Source organism: Larus michahellis, chromosome 5 (genome assembly GCF_964199755.1).
Source record: "Larus michahellis chromosome 5, bLarMic1.1, whole genome shotgun sequence".
Lineage (NCBI taxonomy): Eukaryota > Metazoa > Chordata > Aves > Charadriiformes > Laridae > Larus > Larus michahellis.
The window spans coordinates 48886774-48907368 of record NC_133900.1 but is presented as its reverse complement, the minus strand read 5'-3'; the positions used below and the strand labels follow the sequence as shown (position 1 = coordinate 48907368).

Below are 20595 nucleotides of genomic sequence, written 5' to 3'. Positions count from 1 at the left end.
GAGGTACCTTAAGAACTGCCCCCTGCATTGCCCAAGCAGCAACCGAGCATCCGGAAGGGATTCTCTCACCACAAGCAACAGCCAAATACTGATTTATTTTTTCCCCATCCATTGATGTGCTGTGCAATGCCATTTCCAGAGAGCAGAACACGCACAGGGAGTGAAAAGTAATTAAGGATTGCTGACAGTTATTGTTAATAAGCTTCTAAAATCAACTGAAAGGTGAAGGACTCATTTACACCCATTTCACTGGCATGTTCTTGATGCCTGTTCAGATCAACATTCATCCCTTGCTCTGTAGCTAGGAAGAGTGAGACAAGAAGCAAAGGTAAGAGTTTCAAGTATATAAAAATAACTGTAATACTTTATTACAAGAAAAAAAACACAAAAAACAAACAACAATTTACAAAAAAATACACACGACACATCAGGGACTTTGGTGTCGGCCATCAGACCACACAGCATCTACTCGAAATCCACAGAAAGAGGAGTGACGCGCACACACACACAAGCGCGCAGAGCGAACACGGGGAATAGCGCGGGACGCTGCTCCCAGAGACTCCAGCCTCAGGGCGGGGACTTCTTGCAGAGCAAGGGCTGCTGCAGGGGCTTCTCAGCTCTCCACACCTTCCCTCTCCCTTAACATCATTTCATGGTAGCTGCTTCTTCCCCTCAGTTTTCAGCTCCAAGGCTATTGCTATTTAAAAAAAATAATCAGCCCCTCTTCTGTGCAGCAGGATTCGGAGGAGGTTTATACATGCCCTCCGCACACTGATGTGGTCTGTATCAAAGCCCCGGGACTAATTAAAGCTGCTAAGCCCGCACGGGCCCAGCGCCACCACTGAGGTATTACACCAAGGAGCGACGCAGGTCCTGGGCACAAGGAGATATTAAAGAGCCAAAGTGTGTTTCTGTTTCTTTTCCATGGGTCGAACCACGGCCCGAGTTTCGACCGTGAGGGTGGGTGACCCGGCTGAAGTGGCAGTTACCCTTTATAGGTAAGGTAAAAAAGGTAAGTTACCTTTTATGTGGTAGAGATAAAGTTAATTCTAGAAAACCTGCAATCAGCAATTCAGAAGTGGAGTTGTTTAATACACCTACTTGGCGTATCTTTCACGCAATTTCACAAGAAATGAAGAATAAATGAGGTCTCAGATGCAATAGATCCCAAACAGGTTGCCCAGGGAGGTGGCAGATGCCCCACATCCCTGGAAACATTCCAGGTCAGGTTGGACGGGGCTCTGAGCAACCTGGACTAGTGGAAGATGTCCCTGTCCCTGGCAGGGGGTTGGACTAGATGATCTTTGAAGGTCCTTTCCGACTCAAACCACACTATGACTCTGTATTATCCTGCTTGACCCCCATAACACGTTACGTTGAAAGCAGAGCGGGATACGAACCCTGCACTATACTGCAGGAAAAGCACAAAAAATTTTCTTCCGCAGACGGCACGTAGCAAAGAGGACCTTTCACATGCACACTACTCTCTCCCTACCTCGCGTTTTTTTGTGGTTGCCAAATTACTGGCCGCATTCAGGAAGTTCCATGCCCACAATGAACTGAAGTTTAGAAAACGCCTTGTTTTACGCCGTGTCTGCTGTCTGGAACACTTACCCGGCAGAGCTGACCGGGCAGGCTTCAAGAGAAATATCACACAGGATCTGATCTAGCAAAGAGTAGGTCTTCCAAATTTGTAGTTTCTTCCTGTTTCTGGCCCAAAGGAGAGGCGGGTACCATGCAATGAACCCAGCGAGCTGCGGAGCACCTTGCGAGTACTCAGATTTCGGGCTGCAGCAACGGGTAGAGCCGGGCACGATTTTACTGCGCGTTCCTGCACCTAAACCGCAAGCTGCCAAACCGGCATGGGCCGTCCAGCGCTGCCAGCAGCTACCAAAACGAGCACGAAAATCAACTTATCCGAGAAGAACCCACGACTTTAAAAGAGGTGTTGGAGTCAGGATGACGGTCACTCCGATGTCCTGAGATAAACCCCAACAAATACGAACTGACGCCATCGGCACTCGGGTTCCATGGCAGACCGCGTTGCCCCGCTCCCAAAGGGACGGCTTCTACACGGAGCCGAGCTGCCCAGCTGGAAAGGCGGAGCACCGCATTGCGGAGCGCGCTTGGAAGCGGCGTCTCTGTTCAGCTGACATCATCACGGGAAGGTGCAGATGGCTCCTCAGAAAAGCAGCTTTTTCCACGCTCCCTGGCTGGAGCGCAGTTGTACCAAAATAACTTGATGCCGGCAGCGCGGCAAAGAGAACACGAACGCCCGTCTTGCTAAAGATCTTGTTCACTTCGAAACGCAAGATCCGAGCCTGGGAAGGACTTCTGCCAAGCGCAGGGCAAAGCGGAGATACCAGGAAGGAAGGTCAGGGCACAAACCCTATGCCTCCTCCTTCTCTTTTTTAAACTGCTGCCCACTACCGACATCTCCGCTGTTTTGAGAGAGCGTTTATTCAGTGTGCAATGCGCCATTTCTAAACCCCCAGCCTGAGATCTTTAGGGGTTCCAAACTGCAGCAAGCCCGTCTGCAGGCTGCACGCAAGACCCCACGCACAGAGAAAACAGAAGACTACAGCACGCATACGGGAAGGAGAGATTTCCCCCGGAAACTACTAGTTTAGCAATTAATAAACATAAAATGGAACATTGCAGAGAAGAACCCAAGTGTATGACTGAAAGTAAAAGAAATCTCTTTGGTATTGTTATACGCAGCCAAGTATTACAACAGAGAAAAGAAACCCCAAAAAAAACCCCACTATGTTCATCTTCAAATTTGCTTTTAGCAGATGTCAAGGTCAGGGGCTGACAGCCACTCCTGATGCTGTGCCAGCCCTATGGCGCACACGAGAAGGTTACTGTGGTCTGCATAGAAGCGTTACCGGCTGAAAACAGGAACAACCTGAGCAGATCTGGGCTACCCGAGACACAGGATTTGTGCCTTACCTTTCGTCTCTAATAAATCTGCGTACATAGATAAGAGACTGCGGTAACAGGAATAAAGCCTCACTGATAGCACAACGGTGTTCGAGAGGCCACTGCGCGGGTCAGAGGAGGCAGAACTGGTCCATACGATTTCCACACTCCGGGGCTGTGCTGATGCTCTTTCCCCTTTACAGACAATTAATGCCAACGCAATGCCCTTCTTTTTGCGGAACGTAAAACGCTGCAGCTGAACCCTATGAACTGTGAAGTGGGTGGACATTCCAGCACTCAAAGGAATCTCGATGGAGGGAATAAGACTGCAAGTCTTCTATTATGTCACCACCATTAAACATATGTAGAAGACTACATAAAAAGGGCTATTTGATGTCAGCAACTAATGCCCAACAGATGTTCCACATACAACCGCCACCTTCGGTCAGCGTGTTTGCATATATACTTCTGAACGAACCTGTGTTCTAACTGAAGACTGGTTTCAACTGTTTACAGACAGAAACGCAACAGTCCTTTTCTTGTCTCATCAGCTCACGCACAATTATTTTAACAGTCACAGAACAGATGCTTTGAAGCGAAAGGGTGACCCAGGAAGCACCCTGACTTCGTAGGTCCAACATACAGGATCTGCATGGAGTCAGGCTGAATCCAGGAGTTCCAGAAGAGCGCCGACTGCACCGAAATAACCCTGAAGAGCAAACAGACAGGAATATCTATTAAAAACTCAAACATGGGCACGCACCTGGCACAAGAACAGTAACAGTACATGTGTGGTGTAATTTTAACAACTTATAAAGGACAGTGGAAAGAAATAACTATAGGCAGGTACATTACAAAATAGATGCTAACTATAATCGCTGTTTTGCAAAGCAGAGCTGCACAGAATCGTCTACACTGTCAATAGTCTTAATAGAAAGCTCACAAGCAAGACAAAATTGGTAGCAAACAATTCTAATATTAGCTACTGGAAGAATATTCATGTTTTTTCTGACCCAACACTGGGCATGGCAGTTACTGTGGCTGTAGTCACAAAGCACGGGGAACCTGCTGCAGAGCGTTTATCATCAACAGCTACAGACCCCACACAGCTGGTTCACGAAAGCTTTGAAATCTGGCATGAGAAAATAAATTTAAGAAGTCATTTCACCTCATGTTCCAAGAAAAGTGCTTTTAACTGTCCCTTTGACCAGTAGTCCAAAGCGTATGCCAGAAGCCTCATCGAGATTGTATTGATCCGAAGGAAATTGCCAACAAACACCACCCGATTAATGTTCTGCAAGTATTAAGGAAAAAAAAAAAAAAGGAACATTAAGGCTGAATGCCATTTTCCGTTTGCAACGATGAAACCCCTACCTTGAAGTAAGAGGAAAAAGGTTACACTTATAGTGCCTTTTAAAAATGCCACACACAGCTTTTCAAATACACTTTCCAGTGAGACCTGATGAAAAACAACGAGCCGAACGCAGAGGGAAACCACCAGTCGACGTTAAAGCAACCAGCTCCAGAGAAACTGCATCGCCCCGAATAGCTGTTCTGGCAGCTAAAGCGCGTCACTGCCTCGGTGAGTGGGGAAGGGTTAGAATGCACTCGCAGCTTTCTGAATTTAGAATTTTAAAACTGGACCCAAAAGACCCGATCTGCAAGCAAGAGATGGCACTGAGTCGGCTTGGGGTCTGGCAGCAGCAAGAGACGGTTCAAAAGAGCGAGGCGAGATCAAAAAGGGTGCACTGAGATGGTCAGGAGCTGCACTGGGAAGGGCCAGAGGCTGCAACCAAACACATACACACAAAAAAGCCCAAGTAAATGCTGAAACTGTCAGGCAGGATCTGCAGAACATTATAAGCACCCACAATTCTACCAGAAAGCAGTAGCAGCCAGGTCATGTTAAGACACAGGCTCTTCCAGACTACCCAGAAGCCCAGAGGTGTAACTACAGCCTTTCTAGCTTAGGAGTTTGAATAGAATGGCTGATTTTTCGCTGTGAGATTCTTATACTGGTGAGGAACACTGATCATCAAGTGCCATCTCCTCTCTCCCCCCCAACTCTGGCCTTTGACTCATCACTTAAAAAGCTGAATGTCTCTATACTGTTAATCTGAGGGAAAAAAAAAAGGAAAAAAGATTTAGAAACCCATAACCAACACAATTCTGAAAGAAAGAAGGCCAACCAAGTAGTGACACTTTGTATCTAAATCAGACTTCCAGCCAAACTTTTTCAATCCCAAAATAGTTCTCCTGAGCCAAGTGATGAACTCTGAACCTTTCTTGTTCTCCATCAAGAAAATAATTTTCACTTCCTCCTCTTAATGAGGAATCAGATCTGCTCCTTCACTCACGCCCTTCTACGGATTTCCTTCCATCCCCACATGCATTAACGCTTTCCCCTAACCACTCAGCATCCTCTCTGCATTCAGCTGTGTACTCTATAGAGTGAGCGCTCAGCAGATATATGGTGGGCAGGACTCTTTATAATACATCTTGCTTAGTTTCAGCAGTAAACGAAGGTAAATAACGAGCATCTGCCAACAGCAACAGGAGTCAGGAGGACGCTTCACCCCGTTAGCTCATCCCATGGGACCAGGCTCCGTGTGGAGAGCATGTCTCTGCTCTTTCATAGCCCTGTACAATGCTGCTTGACATGAATGCAACAAGGCAGCACTGTAAAGAAGCTGAAAGCACAAAGATACAGGAATGGCCGTGGAAGTGGTGGGGCCTGACCAAGAAATGGGAGAGCAAACTCGTAAAAACAACACAGGAAAGGTATCCAGCCCCCACACCCCTCCACCCTGCCTTGCCTTCTCTCTCAGCGGTCCCAAGAGCTGTAGTTTATCACACACCTTCTGTTCCTCAAACCATCGCAGAGAAGCTGTTTTAACCCCTGACCAAGCAGGGGACCTAACGAGACCAACAGCCAACCCCTAATTCATTCAAGCACAACGATCTGGCTCAAACTACACAGACAAAATTTACTGAAGAAACCAAAACGAGCAGATTACAGCTTACTGAACATCCAAAAAGACTAGCATGAACATACATCTACAGAAGCATACGCAGGGAACAAGAGATTCTGCGTGACAGGAGCACACAGGTGATGCTTCAGACAGGAAGCAAAGAAACAAATTTCCCCTTAATACCTCATTAAGTGCACACATCCGTGCTATGGAGCCAATGTTATTAGTGATGGTTATTAACGTAGCCTTTGCGAGGTCCTCTTTGCTGACAGATTCCCGCTTCTCCTTGCTCATCATGTTTCCAAAGCTGCAAAGACAGTTTTTCAGGTTAAAAGTTCATTTGCATCAGAATTCCAGGAGAAATGGGAACCGCTAATTTAATCAAAGTGATTAATTGTCAAGTATTTCTTTCTAACTTCAAAAAAGTATTGCTACCAGTAATCTAGATCTGGTAAAACAGGACAGCAGGAGGAATGGCAGCTCTCCTAAGAGACATAAATCCAGTTTTTCATCCTTGCGGCATCTCCCGTGAAAATAAATATCAATCAAGTCATTACCTGGACGCTACAGCCCAGCCTGGCAACCCAAATCGCTCATAGTCTCCTCCGTAAATGTCCCGCACTAGTTTGTCCACTTTGGTACTGTCTCCATGGGAGGCCATCTCAAGGGCCTCTTCAAAGGTGGAGCAACCGGTAAGAAGGCAGCAGAGACCAAAAAAGGTTCCACCTCCAAGGCTGCAACATAAAGCAAAATGAAAGTCACCCGCCTTGCTTCTAAAGAGACAGAGAAAGAAAATGGCTTGTTCCAGGGAAAGCTGGGATTACTCAGCTATGCTCCGTTAGCTCAGGTTGCCCCATTCCTTCAGCTGCTTCTCTTTTCAGTGAGAGCAATCTTGGAAGAGCAGCAGTTTTCTTTAAATCTGTTACTTTCAAATAACCTACAGCCCGTAAGGAATCCCACGCCCTCACAGCCTTCTGCAGAGGGCATGTTTCTGAATGACAAATTGATTTTCTTATTTTACAATATCCACCTTCCTCCCAGCACTCAGAGAAGTCAATCTTAAAATAAATATTAGTCCTTAGGGATAACTGGAGTATTAGGGCACAGCTACTCAAAACTTAGGGGAAAAAAAATACATCCCTGTTAACTTCACGGTACACACATGCCAATAATGATGTATAATAAGAGGAAATCTGTACTGTGGGGTTTTTTTATTATTATTGATAACTTTCAGGAAATTCAGGAAAGCTTAAAGCCACAGAGCTCTTTGGCTTTGCCTGGCAACAAGAGTCACATCTTCAGGAAGGGTAGCTGCAGCGGTCCAGCAACTGTCTGGGGAGTTACTGCCGCGCCAGCATCCCTTCCACCAAAGTAAGGTAACTTTTGGAAGTCAGGATGCAAATCTCTACTGCTAGGATCAAAGCTAACAGTTGTTAATATGATCACGATGAGTATATTTGGGATAATCCCAAACTATGGGATCTTTCTGATAGCAAATAGAACAGTTTAGAAGCTGTTTTTTCAGTTGCCCTGCTGTAGGAACTAAAGAGACTGGTTGCAGTAAGCAAACCAAAACATGAAATTCAGATTTTCTCTTCCAGGAGGGATCTCTGTTGGCAGAGATGAGCGACTGCAGTAAAAGCAGACGTTCCGTCATTCACCTCAAGCTTGTCCCTGAAAATGTCATCGACAATGAAGAAACACATTCCAGATTCTAAAATAAAACTCAACGTGAATGTACCCCCTCACGGCACTCACCTGGTGCCCGTTACCCGTTTATAGTTTTCTTTCGAATATACAGCCAAAATGCTGACCCCTGAGCCAATGTTCACCAAAAGGAGAGGATACGGATTCTCCAAGTTGAATGGGAGCTTCTGACATCTTTCAGCATCCGTCGGGTTTTCAAAATAGTAGCACTCTGAATGTCCATTGAATCCAACTGAATCAATGTACAAAACTCCTTTAATAAGGCAATCGAGTTCATCTAGCTTACAAAGCTGGAGGTCACCCATCTGGCGGAAAAAAAAAAAAAAAAAAAGAAAAAGAAGAATATTCAAGAAGCAGCTAGGGATCTGAAGTGTTTATGCTCAGGGCTAGAAAAATGCATGCACTGACAGCTAAATTCAGCTATGTCCACTACTCCCTGTGGTGGCTGAGAGAAGTACAGATCACAGGAGGGCTCCGTCTTGTCTTTCTCCACGCATGCGGACTGCTAACTACCCCGGCCCTAAAGTGGGCAGACATGGAAGAGGGGGGAAACAAACAACTGGATCCACAAATGGACGCCAAGAGAATCCCATCATCTTCCAAGGGCCCGATTTAGGCCCTGACTCTGAGGCACTGGCATGAAAAGACAAAGAAAAATGAGAAGGGACTTAACTGTTGGACAAAAATAAATAAATAATCAATTAAATAAATCGAAAAACCAAAACCCAGCCAAAAAAACACCCAGAAAACAAAGGAAGTTATGAAACTGTTTTCCCCTCATGTCACTGCCTCAACCGCACAAAAAGCCTCATTATTTGGTGCATTTTTTTCAAGCCCTGGTGAAACAAAGTTTTTATTACATATGTTTTTCACCTATGAACAAGAATCAAACTTAGAATGAAGCCACATGATGACGTCAAACTCCAGCTACCAACGTTCTTTCAGTTAATTCACCACCAAATTTGACTGCACCTCAATCAATCAGCTCACTCACGCGTGTGTTAGAAATGAAACCACATGCGCAAGGGAAAAACAAAACAAATATTAAGCACGTGAAAGACAGCAATGAGAAAAAACCCCACAAGACTGACATCAGCATAATCAGAGATTATTAATACAGAGAAAGTCTTGTAAGAGCACACGCCATGGAAGTCAGAGAATAACTTTAGAGTTACAAGAATGTTACATGCGCTTTCAGGAAAGAAAGTCTCCTAATCTGGAGATGGGAACTCGACTCCACATGCTGTTTCCTGAACCAAGTTCAATTTGAGTTAGGTACACTCTTCCAAAGCTAAGATTTAGAGAAGTTTTAGAGTCTGCAGAGAAAGTTTGCTAGTTTTCAGCTTTAAGAAAATTTCACTACCAGATCCTAATTGTATAGAAGCCAAAAATGCATACTGTGAGAAAGTCCTGCTCAAATTTGTACGCTCCACCTCCCGTGGCACATAAGGTAGTATGGAGGCTTGAGAAGTGTTTTTCGCTTCCCATTTGAATAAAAGCAGGCATGTCATGAGTAGGAAAGCGTATAAAGTGCAGATTGCCTTTACGTCCACACAGGGTAAGGTCCTTTAGTTCAAGGTGCACATCCCGAATGCCTGTAGATCCATAGGCTACATTTGATGTCAGGTATTTGCGGATGCTTTTGAGGTTTTCCACTTCTTCCTCCTCTTCTTCAGCAGTGATGTCCTTTGGTTCAAAATAAACAAGTTTCACCAAGGTCCCTCCAATATCCAAGCCAAACCAAGGAAAGACTAAAGAGAGGAGAAAAAAAAACAAGGAAAAAAAAAAAAAAGAAAGAGAGTATGATACTGTCATACCACCGGCAAAATACTTATGAACTGAATTAATACACGCAATTCCCTAGGGACTCCAAGATGCAGGCCTGTTTGATCTTTTCATTTGTAAAGTGGAAAACACAAGAGAAAATGTTAGCAGTCTCATCTGTCTTTGACAAGTGTGGCTGAGACTCCTCTGTCCATGGACTTAACTCCTGTTTTGAGATACCTCGTGTTCAGGAGCTCCCCCAACATTTGATACGCAATCCTCAAAATACTTACACCACCACGCAGCACTGAAGACAGACACAGCGCAGGTCTGACAGCATCCATACACCCGCTAGATGCTGCTGCCATTTTAATCCCCCGCTATTTCTTTTATAAATTTCTGAGCCAGAGCCAGAGCCAAGGATAATACCACCGCTTTTACATCAAAAGGATGTACAAACGTTAACTAATTACAACACATAACTGAGGTAGACAAGTAATCTAAGATGCCCCAGGGAGACAAAAACAAATGTCTAATTGGATTATTTTATTAGTCAAATTCCCCCATGGTACAAAATATGCATTACTGTCAGGCCCAGCAACATTTACAGCTGTATTAGATAATGAGCTTCTTGGAAAAGATCAAGAGAAAACCCTGATCAGATGGAATCTGCGATTAGAGCTGAGAGCTGGAACAGATTAATATTACTATTAATGAGCTAAAGGATAGACTAGAGCTAACAAGATACATGGGCTCCAGAGCAAAGAGAAAAACGTAGCCACATGTTATGGCTTATGGCACTGGGATTAAACCCTTGCGTTTTTTCCAAAAGAAAAAAAAGAACGTTTAGAAAATAAACCTGAATGCAGCATAGATGTTACTAACGTTCCTCTGGAAAGAAGGATCTCAGGTTTTCGTAAAATTCTTACACATCAGAGACAGGAATGATAACATGCTACTGTTACTTTTGCAAAATATGTTTGCTTATCTGCAGACAGATAAGCATGCAACACGAAGAAGCCCTCCTTCCTACCACCATTTGAAAGCGAGCGTCCCTCCGGTTAAACTCAGGGGAGCAGCAGCCACCTCCAGAAGGCAGAACCGCCCAAGCGAGAGCATGTTCCTTGTCCCTTCGTCCCGGAGGTGCCGGCGGAGGCCCCGCCACTCGAGCTGCAGGAGCACTAAGGAGTCAGAGAGCAACACCTAAATACCCAGAGGCAGCACTTAAGAAAGCTGAACAACAAAGAAAACAACCCAGGGGCAGAAGGGGAGCTCACTCCCAGACCAAACCATCTCTGAAAAGCCACAAACCCGACAGGCAAGCACGTGTTTGAAGACGATGTATCCTCTCCTCGGCAGGTTAAATTGGTTGCTGTACAGAGAAGAGGTAAAACAGGCCCTTTTAGAGCGTCACAGTTCCCCAGAAGCTGCTACAGCCATCAGCTACCCACGTTATTTTTAAATCACCGAGTTATTTTTATATATTTACATAGAGGCCACCCCAACCATCAGCAAAAGAAATCTTGAAAGAAGATGCAAGCTCTATTTTAGGAGGCACGTCCAGATCTCAATCATCCTCTATTTCTAATCCATTTACTTCAAACAAGAACGGACATAAAAATAACTGTTCATGAATGAGAGAGAGAGAAATCTGAATCACAGTCCAACAGAGAAAAGAAAGCAGGAGCAATTCAAGGACTTTTCTCATGACAATTTCTCATTCTGTACTCCAGAACTCAAAATTGCAAACTCTATCAGCATTTCAGGATGGAAAGTCTACCAAGTGCTTTACTTGGGAAAAAGTTTAGCCCATGTGTCTGACTTTCCCTCATGAAAACCTTACTATAGCTAAATTAAACAGTTAAGTTACTTCTCAAGAGAAGAATTCTGGCTGCCTGGGCCTCATCACGTAACATGAGGAAAACCATATCCCTGGGGACACCAGACCAGGGGGAGCATCCTCATAGGAAGGGGAGTCCAAGACCCCAGAGTATAAGTGAAAGGAAAAGGACAAACTTCAGGGGTTTTGTAAAAGAAAGGGCCTTGTTGTGGAGTGTGGCAACAGCACCTGAGCCGGCAAAGAGACGTGACAGAGACCACAACCACTCCGACAGGGAGACGGACACCCTACTTGTGCACGGCGGGCATCTGGGCAGCAAACACCAAGTGTCTGCATGCTTCACTCACCTGCACACGCCTGCTCATCCCAACACCTTAAACTTAAAAATCCATACACAGGCCCACCTGATGTGATATTAAAGCCACATCTAATATGGCATATACACCCGTAAGTCAGCAGTCCCATATTAATGGCAGAATAGGACGCCCTCAAAGTATTTTGTCTTTCTTTGAATCAAAGTCCTATTCTTATCAACTAACTACCGTAGAAAAATGCTTTGAACACAGATCGTGCCCTGCTATTGAGAGACACACAGGTGAAAACAGGGCACTGGCAGCCAAACCAGAGCCTTCTGCTGCTGCTCCCGTCCCTCCAGGCTAAACACCACTCTATTTTAATATCCAGTTCCTGTTCAGGATCACTAAAACCAGTTTCGCCACACGCACTGTGCTTTTCAATACTGTTTAAATTCTGTTGTAGAACTAGCAAGCTCTACAGAAGAAAAGGAACAGGAAGAGGCTTCTCCTGTTACTCAGCCAAGTCTTCTCCTGCCTGTTGTGGTCACTAACATCCTGGACTCCCTTTTCACAAACTTCCCGCTCTTAAAAGCACTCAGCTGCTTTGCCATCTCTGCTCTGACGAAGGGACTGGTTCCACAAAGCTCCTGTCCTGGTGCTGGGAAACCTCCTTTTGATTTCTGGAATATATTTGCTCCTGTTAGGACATGTAATTTTGTTTTCTGAACTATGAAACCTGTGCTGTGGTTTTTTTTTTTTTTTCTTTAAAGCATCCGCACCCTTGTATTTAGAGACAGCAATCCTCTCCCCAGCCTCACTTTGCCAGGCTACACGAGGGTGAAAACAGAGAGAGAGCACAGGGTGGGGTCTTGGAGATGCCCTCATTGGGGTGCAGCAGAAAAGCATCCAAAAACTAAGGCACGGTGCCCTGCCAAAGCCACGTAACTGAAAATGCCATATGGGCTGCTTCACCACAAGATAATGGGCTTCCACTCCAGAGTAGACATTCAGCTGGCAGTATAAGCCTTTGTTCAGTAGAATAACACTAGTTCATTTTAAAGTTGGCCATGAAGTTCACACACCAAACTCCTACATTCAGGGACACAAACCTTCCAAATTTTACGGCATGAGAACCACCAACTCGGTCCATCAGTTTAGGAAGCTTTCCTAGTCATGAAAAAACACAGCAGCTCCTTAGAAACTTCATCCCAACTCATTCTTGATGCCCTCAAGACCTTCAGTTTTGTAATAGCTACAAATTTACTTTTTATTCAGGTGTTGTCAGCTGCCACTGAACTAGCAGAACATCCAAGCGTGGGGTTAAACCACGCCAGTTATCCACTGTCTGGCACATCAGAACACGTGGCTAAGGGGGAAACAGGAGCGATGCCTGCGGAGCTTGGTGTAAACTGGTCAGGCTGGGGTCGGGGTTTACCAGTCTTCACTCAGCACTGGCCCTGCTAAATCCCAGCTGGCCCCAAGAAGAGCATCCAACCTCCCAGTCTGGGACACAGCCCCAGGCCAGAGCTGGCTTCACCCATCCGTGCAGCACCAGCTGCAGAAAGCCTCTGCGTGGAGCAGCTGGTGTTCGCAATCTGCCAACAGCTCGGCTATACCTTCAGTAACTCACCAGGGATAAATTCTAAAAGATAGCCTATTACAGTAATTAACTTGAACCAAACGATTCTTAATTATGGATCTCTCATTATATACATCCCAGCCACAGGTTAAGAATCCAAGGAAGAAGCATGCTGGCTCAAAATTAAGTACTTCTCTAACATATCTTAAAGGATTCTCCGTGCAGTAAAACCCACACACAGCGCTTGATCTGGGGCATGGAAAAAACTTCCCCTATAAACCCATTTTTGTAGGAAAGGGGTGTGGCGCACACAAAAAAGAGGAGGAAATTATTTCAACGACATGGAGAAATGTTTTTTTTCTTACACTTGCAGGAAGTCAGCCAACACGAACATGCAGGGCAGCGACAGCTCTTCCATATCTGAGAACTAGAAAAATCCATGCCTTCAAAGGAAGGAAGGAGGAAGCTCTCCTGGATGAACGCCATCACCATCTGCTACTGAGATTTCTCTTAAAACACTGATTTTTTCCCAACATCTACAGTGCAGTTGAAAGCCATCCAAAGATCTCTCCCTTTTAAGCCTCTAAAGCATTTTTTTCCAAAAGAGTCGCTGCAGAAGACAGCAGACCTAGAGCAGGGTGAGAGCTGGTGGCATCCAGGAGCCTTTGGGCAGCCCAGAGGCTGATTTTTCCCCATCAGAAGGTTCTGCTGAAATAACCGGCGCAAGAAGATGCCAGCTTTAATGGCCAAGGCAAAAAATGCAAACACTGCCTCTCTTCACCACCTCCCTGCTGGGGAAGAGCCTCGCACTTCTGTCCTTTCCAAGCGCTCAACAGCCAGAGAACGACAGGGAGGATGAGAAACCCACAGGCAGATCATGGAAGAGCATCACAGTGTGAAGCTCTGGACTCTCCTCTCACCCAGCACTTGGGGCTGGGACAGACTTTTTAGTAGCGCCTGTGATAGGACAAGGGGTAATGGTTTTAAACTAAAAGAGGGCAGATTCAGACTAGATAGAAGGAAGACATTTTTTACAATGATGGTGGTGAAACACTGGACCAGGTTGCCCAGAGAGGCTGTAGATACCTCATCCCTGGAAACATTCAAGGTCAGGTTGGACTGGACTTTGAGCAACCCGATCTAGTTGAAGACGTCCCTGCTCATTGCAGGGGGGTTGGACTAGATGACCTTTAAAGGTCCTTTCCAACTCAAACTGTTCTGTGATTCTGTGACCGTCCGGGAAGTGTTTACTTTCTCCCTGGGTATTTGGACATTCACAAGAAAGGCAGGAAATCCTCTTCTCAAAACCAGAACTGCTCTCCATTCAAAACCTTCTACAGCCTTTTTCCTTGAAGAAACTCTATATTTACTCTGTTAGCACAATGACAGCCAATAACCCCACTCTCAAACATTGTGTAAGACAAAAAATTATATCCAACAGTACTCAGTGTGAAAAGTAGCAGGGATACAAAGAAGGTGACTTATGGAACATGGCACCGCTCAGCAGATCAGGCACAGAACCACGAGCTGTATTTTCACTTGCTCCCTAATGCAACACACTGCAACAGCAGTTATAAAGTATCTTAAAGCAATTTTTTTCCAAGAAAAAATTTCTTCATCTTTTGGCCTGACAAAATATTGTTTTCTCATAGCACAGATGCTTTTAAAAAGTACCTCTATACGTACATTTTCACATCCACAATTTACAGACAGCTCTTTGCCTTGAAAATAAACCTTCTTCTAATGGGCTAATCTATGGATACGCCAACAACAAACAAAAGAGCAGCCTGCAAACAAAACTAAGGGCTATCAGCTAGCACTGAATAACCTCACACACAGAAAAGCTCAAGGATACTATGTGTTACCACAGCAAGAGCCCTGCCACCCTCCCTTCATCTTCAAATCCCTTTTAGAGTTAGACTGTAAGCTCTTTGGGGCAAGAAAAATATGCCGACTTTATTTGTTATGTAAATTACTTTATAAAACTGGACACTATATAAATAAAAAAAAAACCAACCAAACCTCAACAGACTTATTTCGAAAGCTACAGAAGTGTCAAGACGAAAGAGGAGATATAATTAAAGATCTCCACGGCGGATTTTCTTCATATGACAAGCAGCTCAAGTAGTATTTCAGACTGATCCTTAAGTTAGGAGCCAATTATACCAGAAGCTAAAAGAACTGCCTGCAGAGGAGCAATGAAGACTGAGGATTTAGTTGAGCATACGACAGCATCTCTACACTTACTCCACAATACTCAATGTTATATTTTAATAGTGTTATACCGCGATGAAAAACTTGGAGATGGGGAAAAAAACATTCATCAGCATTTAACATAAAGCGACACTAAGTCTACATATCCTTCCATCTCTAAAAATAGGCTCTGCTAGGAATTCACATTTCATACACAATTCCAAAACATAAAAAGGTATTTAAAAAAATCAAAGATTAAATTTTATACTGCAAAAGAGCTGCCAAAACAGTCTTTTATTTGTTCCTCTACTTGGATAATGTGTATATTAAGAATTTAAAGCCATGCATACATTATGTCTTTCCATAATTCTGGCAGAAGATACCGAAACTTAGAAAAAAAAAAAAAATCAGTTGAAAGGACTACAGAAAGGATGAGGACGTGGTTTTGGTTGGGGGGGGGTCTTTTTTTTTTTTTTTAAACCACACATGCATACATTTTTAGAAACTATTTGCAGGATGTTCTTCTTGACATTTTAGGTATCGGTTTTATTTTGGAATTCATGAATAGCCTACAATACAAACACACTTTATGTAACTTACTTTCCCTCCCCTTTTGTCAAACAGTAAAACATTATGGGTGATGCCCAGCAAAAACATCGAAACAAGCCTTTTTCTTTTTTTTTTTTTTTTTCAAAGAACTAACAAACAGGCTACAGACAGGAGAAGCATACTTTGTTACCCAGGGAAATAACCTAAACTCATCTCTACCAAGGAAACCAGGTTTCCATGAAGGAGCAGAAAAGCAGTACAGCAGCACAGGAGAGCTAGGAGAGGCTGGGGGAAGGGGAAAAGGAGGGAAGCCGATGAACTGAATCGCTGACCTATTTCTCTTATCATAAGGAATATTCATTACAACAAAATATTCCCCTGCTCATTATGATCTGATCATCATCGGTTTTATGCCTGGCACTTAAACCTACCCACAGCAAGCCATTTGGTATCCCACAATTACGTTACAGTAAATGTAAACATGAATATCCTCTTTGCTCATCTGGGGAATTTCCAGTCCAGTTTTTAAGTGTAGATTTCAATAATGGTTCCGATAATTCATTACCAGAAAGGAATTCTTCTGTAGTCTCTGGAGCTGATAAAGCATTTTCTGCCTGTACTAATAATCCTGTCAAGCTCCTCTTCACCAACATAATAGACCAAAGCAGCTCGGAACTTCAACAAATCTCTCCTTCACAACATTTTCAAGGACACTCCTCACTCCCTTCTGAGAGCAACAGCATCCTTGACTTCTTCTCCTTTTGCCTGTGGCACACTGAAAATCACGGCGTCTGTGATAAAGCCCTTCAGTTCCTATGAAGTGCACCAAGAAACATTTAATAGCCCGAGATGCACAAAAGCACACAGCTTGGACATCGATTGTACTGCTGGAGGTGGGGTTATTTCCGATATATCCAACCTGACCTGAGTCCCCACAGTCTCAGACCTTCCCTGATCTCTGCAGTGAAACAGTCCTCGCCACACATTGCTGGTCCAGGCAGACGACTACGGAGGAAGAAAGATCACGAGCTTGAACCGCAGCCCGCTGAAATCCTTTCATTCCTGGGGAAGCGGGGCTCATCTGCCAGGGCATCTGCCAGCACAGGCAGCAAGACAAGCCTCAAGGTCACCGAGCTTGTTTGCCACATACCAGCAACAGACAAGTGGGAGCTAAAGTAGGACATTTTTGATCATACGCCCATTAAGCGGTTTGCTTTCATTTAGGCTTGCTTGAATCTTCCTTAATGTGGGATCGAGCATTTTAACTTCAAAACGTAATTTACTCTGACATCAGACGTTTTCCCTATTAAGGGATGTACTCGCTCAAGCATATTTTTCTTCCAATTAACACAAAAATCACTTAGGAAATACAGGCTACATCGTAATCCCGAATTGTACTCTGCTGACCTTCCAGACTCGACCCAAATCTTGTCGTGGAAGCTGCCAGAACACCTGTTTTCTTAGAAGTATCCCACACCAGTCTCTGCATTGAACTTTACCATAGCAAACCAGAACCTCAATGCCCAACTTTGAACTAAATTTTCCATAGAAGACACAGAAACTGCCCTCAAGCAAGGCAGGAGAGTCTTATCACCTAATGGATAGCTCCATCTAAGTCCACCCTAATTTTCACGCCGGAGATCTCCTTCGTTTCCCTACAGCTAGCTGCAACCTACTAACTAGCATGTCTCTAATTAACAACCCCACAGATCCCATTGGTATGTTTTGCTGTGATTTCCTCACGATGATAGCCACACAAGCAGACTTTCACATACAAAGCTGGTTTTGCCGCATCTAAATCACAAGGATGCTCACCACTGCTAGTGTCATTACACCCCCCTACTAAATTTCTCTTCCATCCTATTAATTCTTGGGTAAGCAGAAAAACCCTCAATTACCTCAGTTATTCAACATTAACTCGACAATCATTTCCTGGTGCAGGATCACTCCTGTAATCCAGCACGATCTGGCAACGGAAGGAGGGGAGAGGCGAAGGGAACAGGTTCGCACAGCCACGCTGACGCTACGTTAGCATTGCTGAGCTGCACTTGCCTCAAATTAGTAACACAAGCAGCATCCTGTCCAGCAAATGTCTCTGAAAGTCTTTTAAGATCTAATTCCTATTTTTCACACTAAGGGCAAAAGAGAAGCTTCCTTTTTTTCTAGCAACCAAAAAACCCAGAAAGAATACTATTTAAAACATTACATTACTATGGTAAATATAGCATCTCAGCACTGCCAGCCAACAAACCAAGTCTTGCTAGGAGATGCAGGACAATTGTGATTCCTGGACTCATTTGCTAATGTCCTTTAATAGCTGCGCAGGTAACGGGGAACCACACTGACGCTATTTCATTTTCCGGGGATGGCAATTTCCTTCCAACTGGAAGGGCTCCAGCGCGAGTAAAGAAACAGTCACTCGGTTCCACTTCAGACATGGCTGAAGGAAGTCACCAGCCACAGCCACCTGAGCGGCAGCTCCTGCTGCTGCCAAAATGAAGGCTGACATCCATTTTGCGCCTAACTCGCTCCACAGACCGCTCCCCATACGGCATTTAAAAACGTGGCTCAGGGGATGGTTTTTTGCCTTACAAAGCCTGGTTGGGTCTGTGCCCGGTCCCTGCCAAACCCGCAGGGCTCCCCCCTACCCAAATTTACACCCTTCTCTTTGCTCTCCATTGCTTTTCTCCCACCAGTTACCAGCCCAGACGTGCCGCCATCACCCCCTGGCTCTGGCTGCACGCCCCGGACCCTCCATCTGTCCTTCTGCCTCCTTTTCCTCACCCCGTGTCCCTGCCAGTGACCTTCCCTCCCCCTCAGCCCAAGGCCCCCAGCCTCTGCCTCCTGCCCCACCAGGCGCCTCCTCGCCCCACCACGTCCCCGCCGGCCTCTCCCAGAACTGGCCACGCAGGACAATGCACCACCCCCACGGTGGTGTCCCCAAACTGAGCACCCTGGGCCCCTTCCCCCCGCCCCACCCCGCCCGCCTGGCCCCGCCCCCTGCCGGCCCCACCCATCCAAGCCCCGCCCCACTCCGGCTCATTAGCATAGTTCCACCTCCCCGACCGCGCCCCTTCCCCACTGACACCCTCTAAACCCCTCCCTCGGCCCCGCCCCCTCGGCCCCGCCCCTCCAAGCCCCGCCCCCGCCGCAGACACCCCCCACCACCCCCCCGTTCGTTCACCCCCCGCTCCCCGCCGCACTCACGCGGGCGGTTCTTGCGGACCGAGTCCCGCCGCTGGCGGCTGACGGAGCCGCCCCGTTCGCGGGGCTGCGGCCCCGCCGTGCTGTCAACGCCTGCCGTGGCGCCGCTGCTGCGCCGCCGCGGGGGTCCGGCCCCCTCTGCCCCCGGCCTCCGCCGAGGCTTCTCCTTCTTCTCCTCCTGCTCCTCCGCGCCGCCGCCGTTGCGCAGCGGCTCCATCCCCGCAGCGCGGCCCGGCCCCATGGGCCGCCCGCCCCGCCGCGCCGCGCCGCGCTCCCCGCAGCCGCCACCACCGCCGCAGCCACCGCCTCGCAGCGCGCTTGCGCCAAACGGCCCCCCGCGCGCCGCGCGCGCCCCCGGCCCCGGCGGCCCCCCCCCCATCCACCCCCCAATCCGCGCCCTCCGCCGCACGGAAAGACAAGCGGCTCCGCCAATGGGAGAGAGAGATTGGAGGGCAAGCGGGGCGCCAGGCCCTCCCCCCGCGCTCGGGCGCGGAGAGTGACAAGCACGGCTACCCAATCCGAATGCATGATCGCGGCACGGACGGGGATTCAGGCGCCCGCGGGGGCGGGCCGATATGCGGCAGCGTTGGCCTATAGTTTTCCTTTGGGAAGAGAATGACGCGACAGCTATCCAATGATGTGATGCGGCTGCCCGGTCGGGGCGGGAGAAGGCTGGCTGATTGACAGGCCGGGTAACTATGGCAACGCAGGAGGGGGCCGTAAGGAAGACCGCAGTAGGCCCAGTTGGGCTGGGCCGCGCGGGGGGGCTTATTTGCATACTATTTGCATATGCAAATAGCGGGGCCTTCTTCATCCCCTCACGGAGCGACGGCTCCGCAGCCCCCCACCACGTCGGGCCTGCACCACAGGGCCTCCGCCACCCCAAGGGGTGGCAGAACCATTTAGGCCATGTAGGCCTGGGGCCTAGACCCCGTTCCCCACCTAAAACTCTCCAACTCCTCCTTCGTTAGTCATCTCTGGGGAGCTCCAGACTGTCACTGCTGATGCTGCCCGTGAGGACGTTCCGTCCCATAGCCATGCTGGAAAGACTCGTCTTGGGAGGCTGCCTCTCTGGGCTGTAATGAGGACACTAACATGAAGTAAAACAGCATCAGATGTTTCTGAGCTCAACACATCCTGGACTAGTAGGGCTCCGGCCTTGTTGGGGAGAGCTAAGGTTTCCCTCCTGCAGAGGAACAGACAGACAGACATCAGAAAGAAGTCCCGTTCCCCTTCACAAGGCCTCAGAGATCAGACTGGATCCAAACCCCCTCTTCCAGTGAGGGCAGATGGAAACACTCGAGTTCTCCAAAGATCTTGCAAGCGCAGTAGAAAGGACGGTCACAACAAAATGGGAACCAAGACAGGAGACTGAGAAGGAGAGACAAAGAAACAAGGGTCAAGGATTTGGGATACATCTGACCCAATCCAACCCAATCCAGCTCCCCTACAAATCACAACGTAATTTAAGTTGTGATGTAAATTAAGTGCTGATGTACCCTGTTCTTTAAACTCTCTCCCTATATTTATCAATGCTATGCTAACAACTACAGCAGAAGCCATCCAGGC

The 20595-nt window shown here is 46.7% G+C and overlaps 1 protein-coding gene across 3 annotated transcripts; it reads right to left on the bottom strand.

Moving 5' to 3' along the window:
* Positions 1–342: 342 nt before the first annotated feature.
* Positions 343–19338, bottom strand: PANK2 (pantothenate kinase 2). 3 transcript variants are annotated; one of them, XM_074587238.1, is made up of 7 exons: positions 19030–19338; positions 9000–9352; positions 7653–7906; positions 6452–6628; positions 6078–6201; positions 4091–4216; positions 343–3631 (listed from the first exon to the last, which is right to left on the bottom strand). In XM_074587238.1, exons 1-7 carry the CDS (start codon positions 19265–19267, stop codon positions 3581–3583), a joined length of 1323 nt encoding a protein of 440 aa, XP_074443339.1. In that variant the 5' UTR covers positions 19268–19338; the 3' UTR covers positions 343–3580. The 3 variants fall into 3 exon arrangements, with proteins under 3 accessions (XP_074443339.1, XP_074443340.1, XP_074443342.1); XM_074587239.1 differs by lacking the exon at positions 19030–19338 and having other exon boundaries at positions 9143–9277; XM_074587241.1 differs by lacking the exons at positions 9000–9352; positions 19030–19338 and adding an exon at positions 8965–8981.
* Between the last annotated feature and the right edge of the window lie 1257 nt (positions 19339–20595).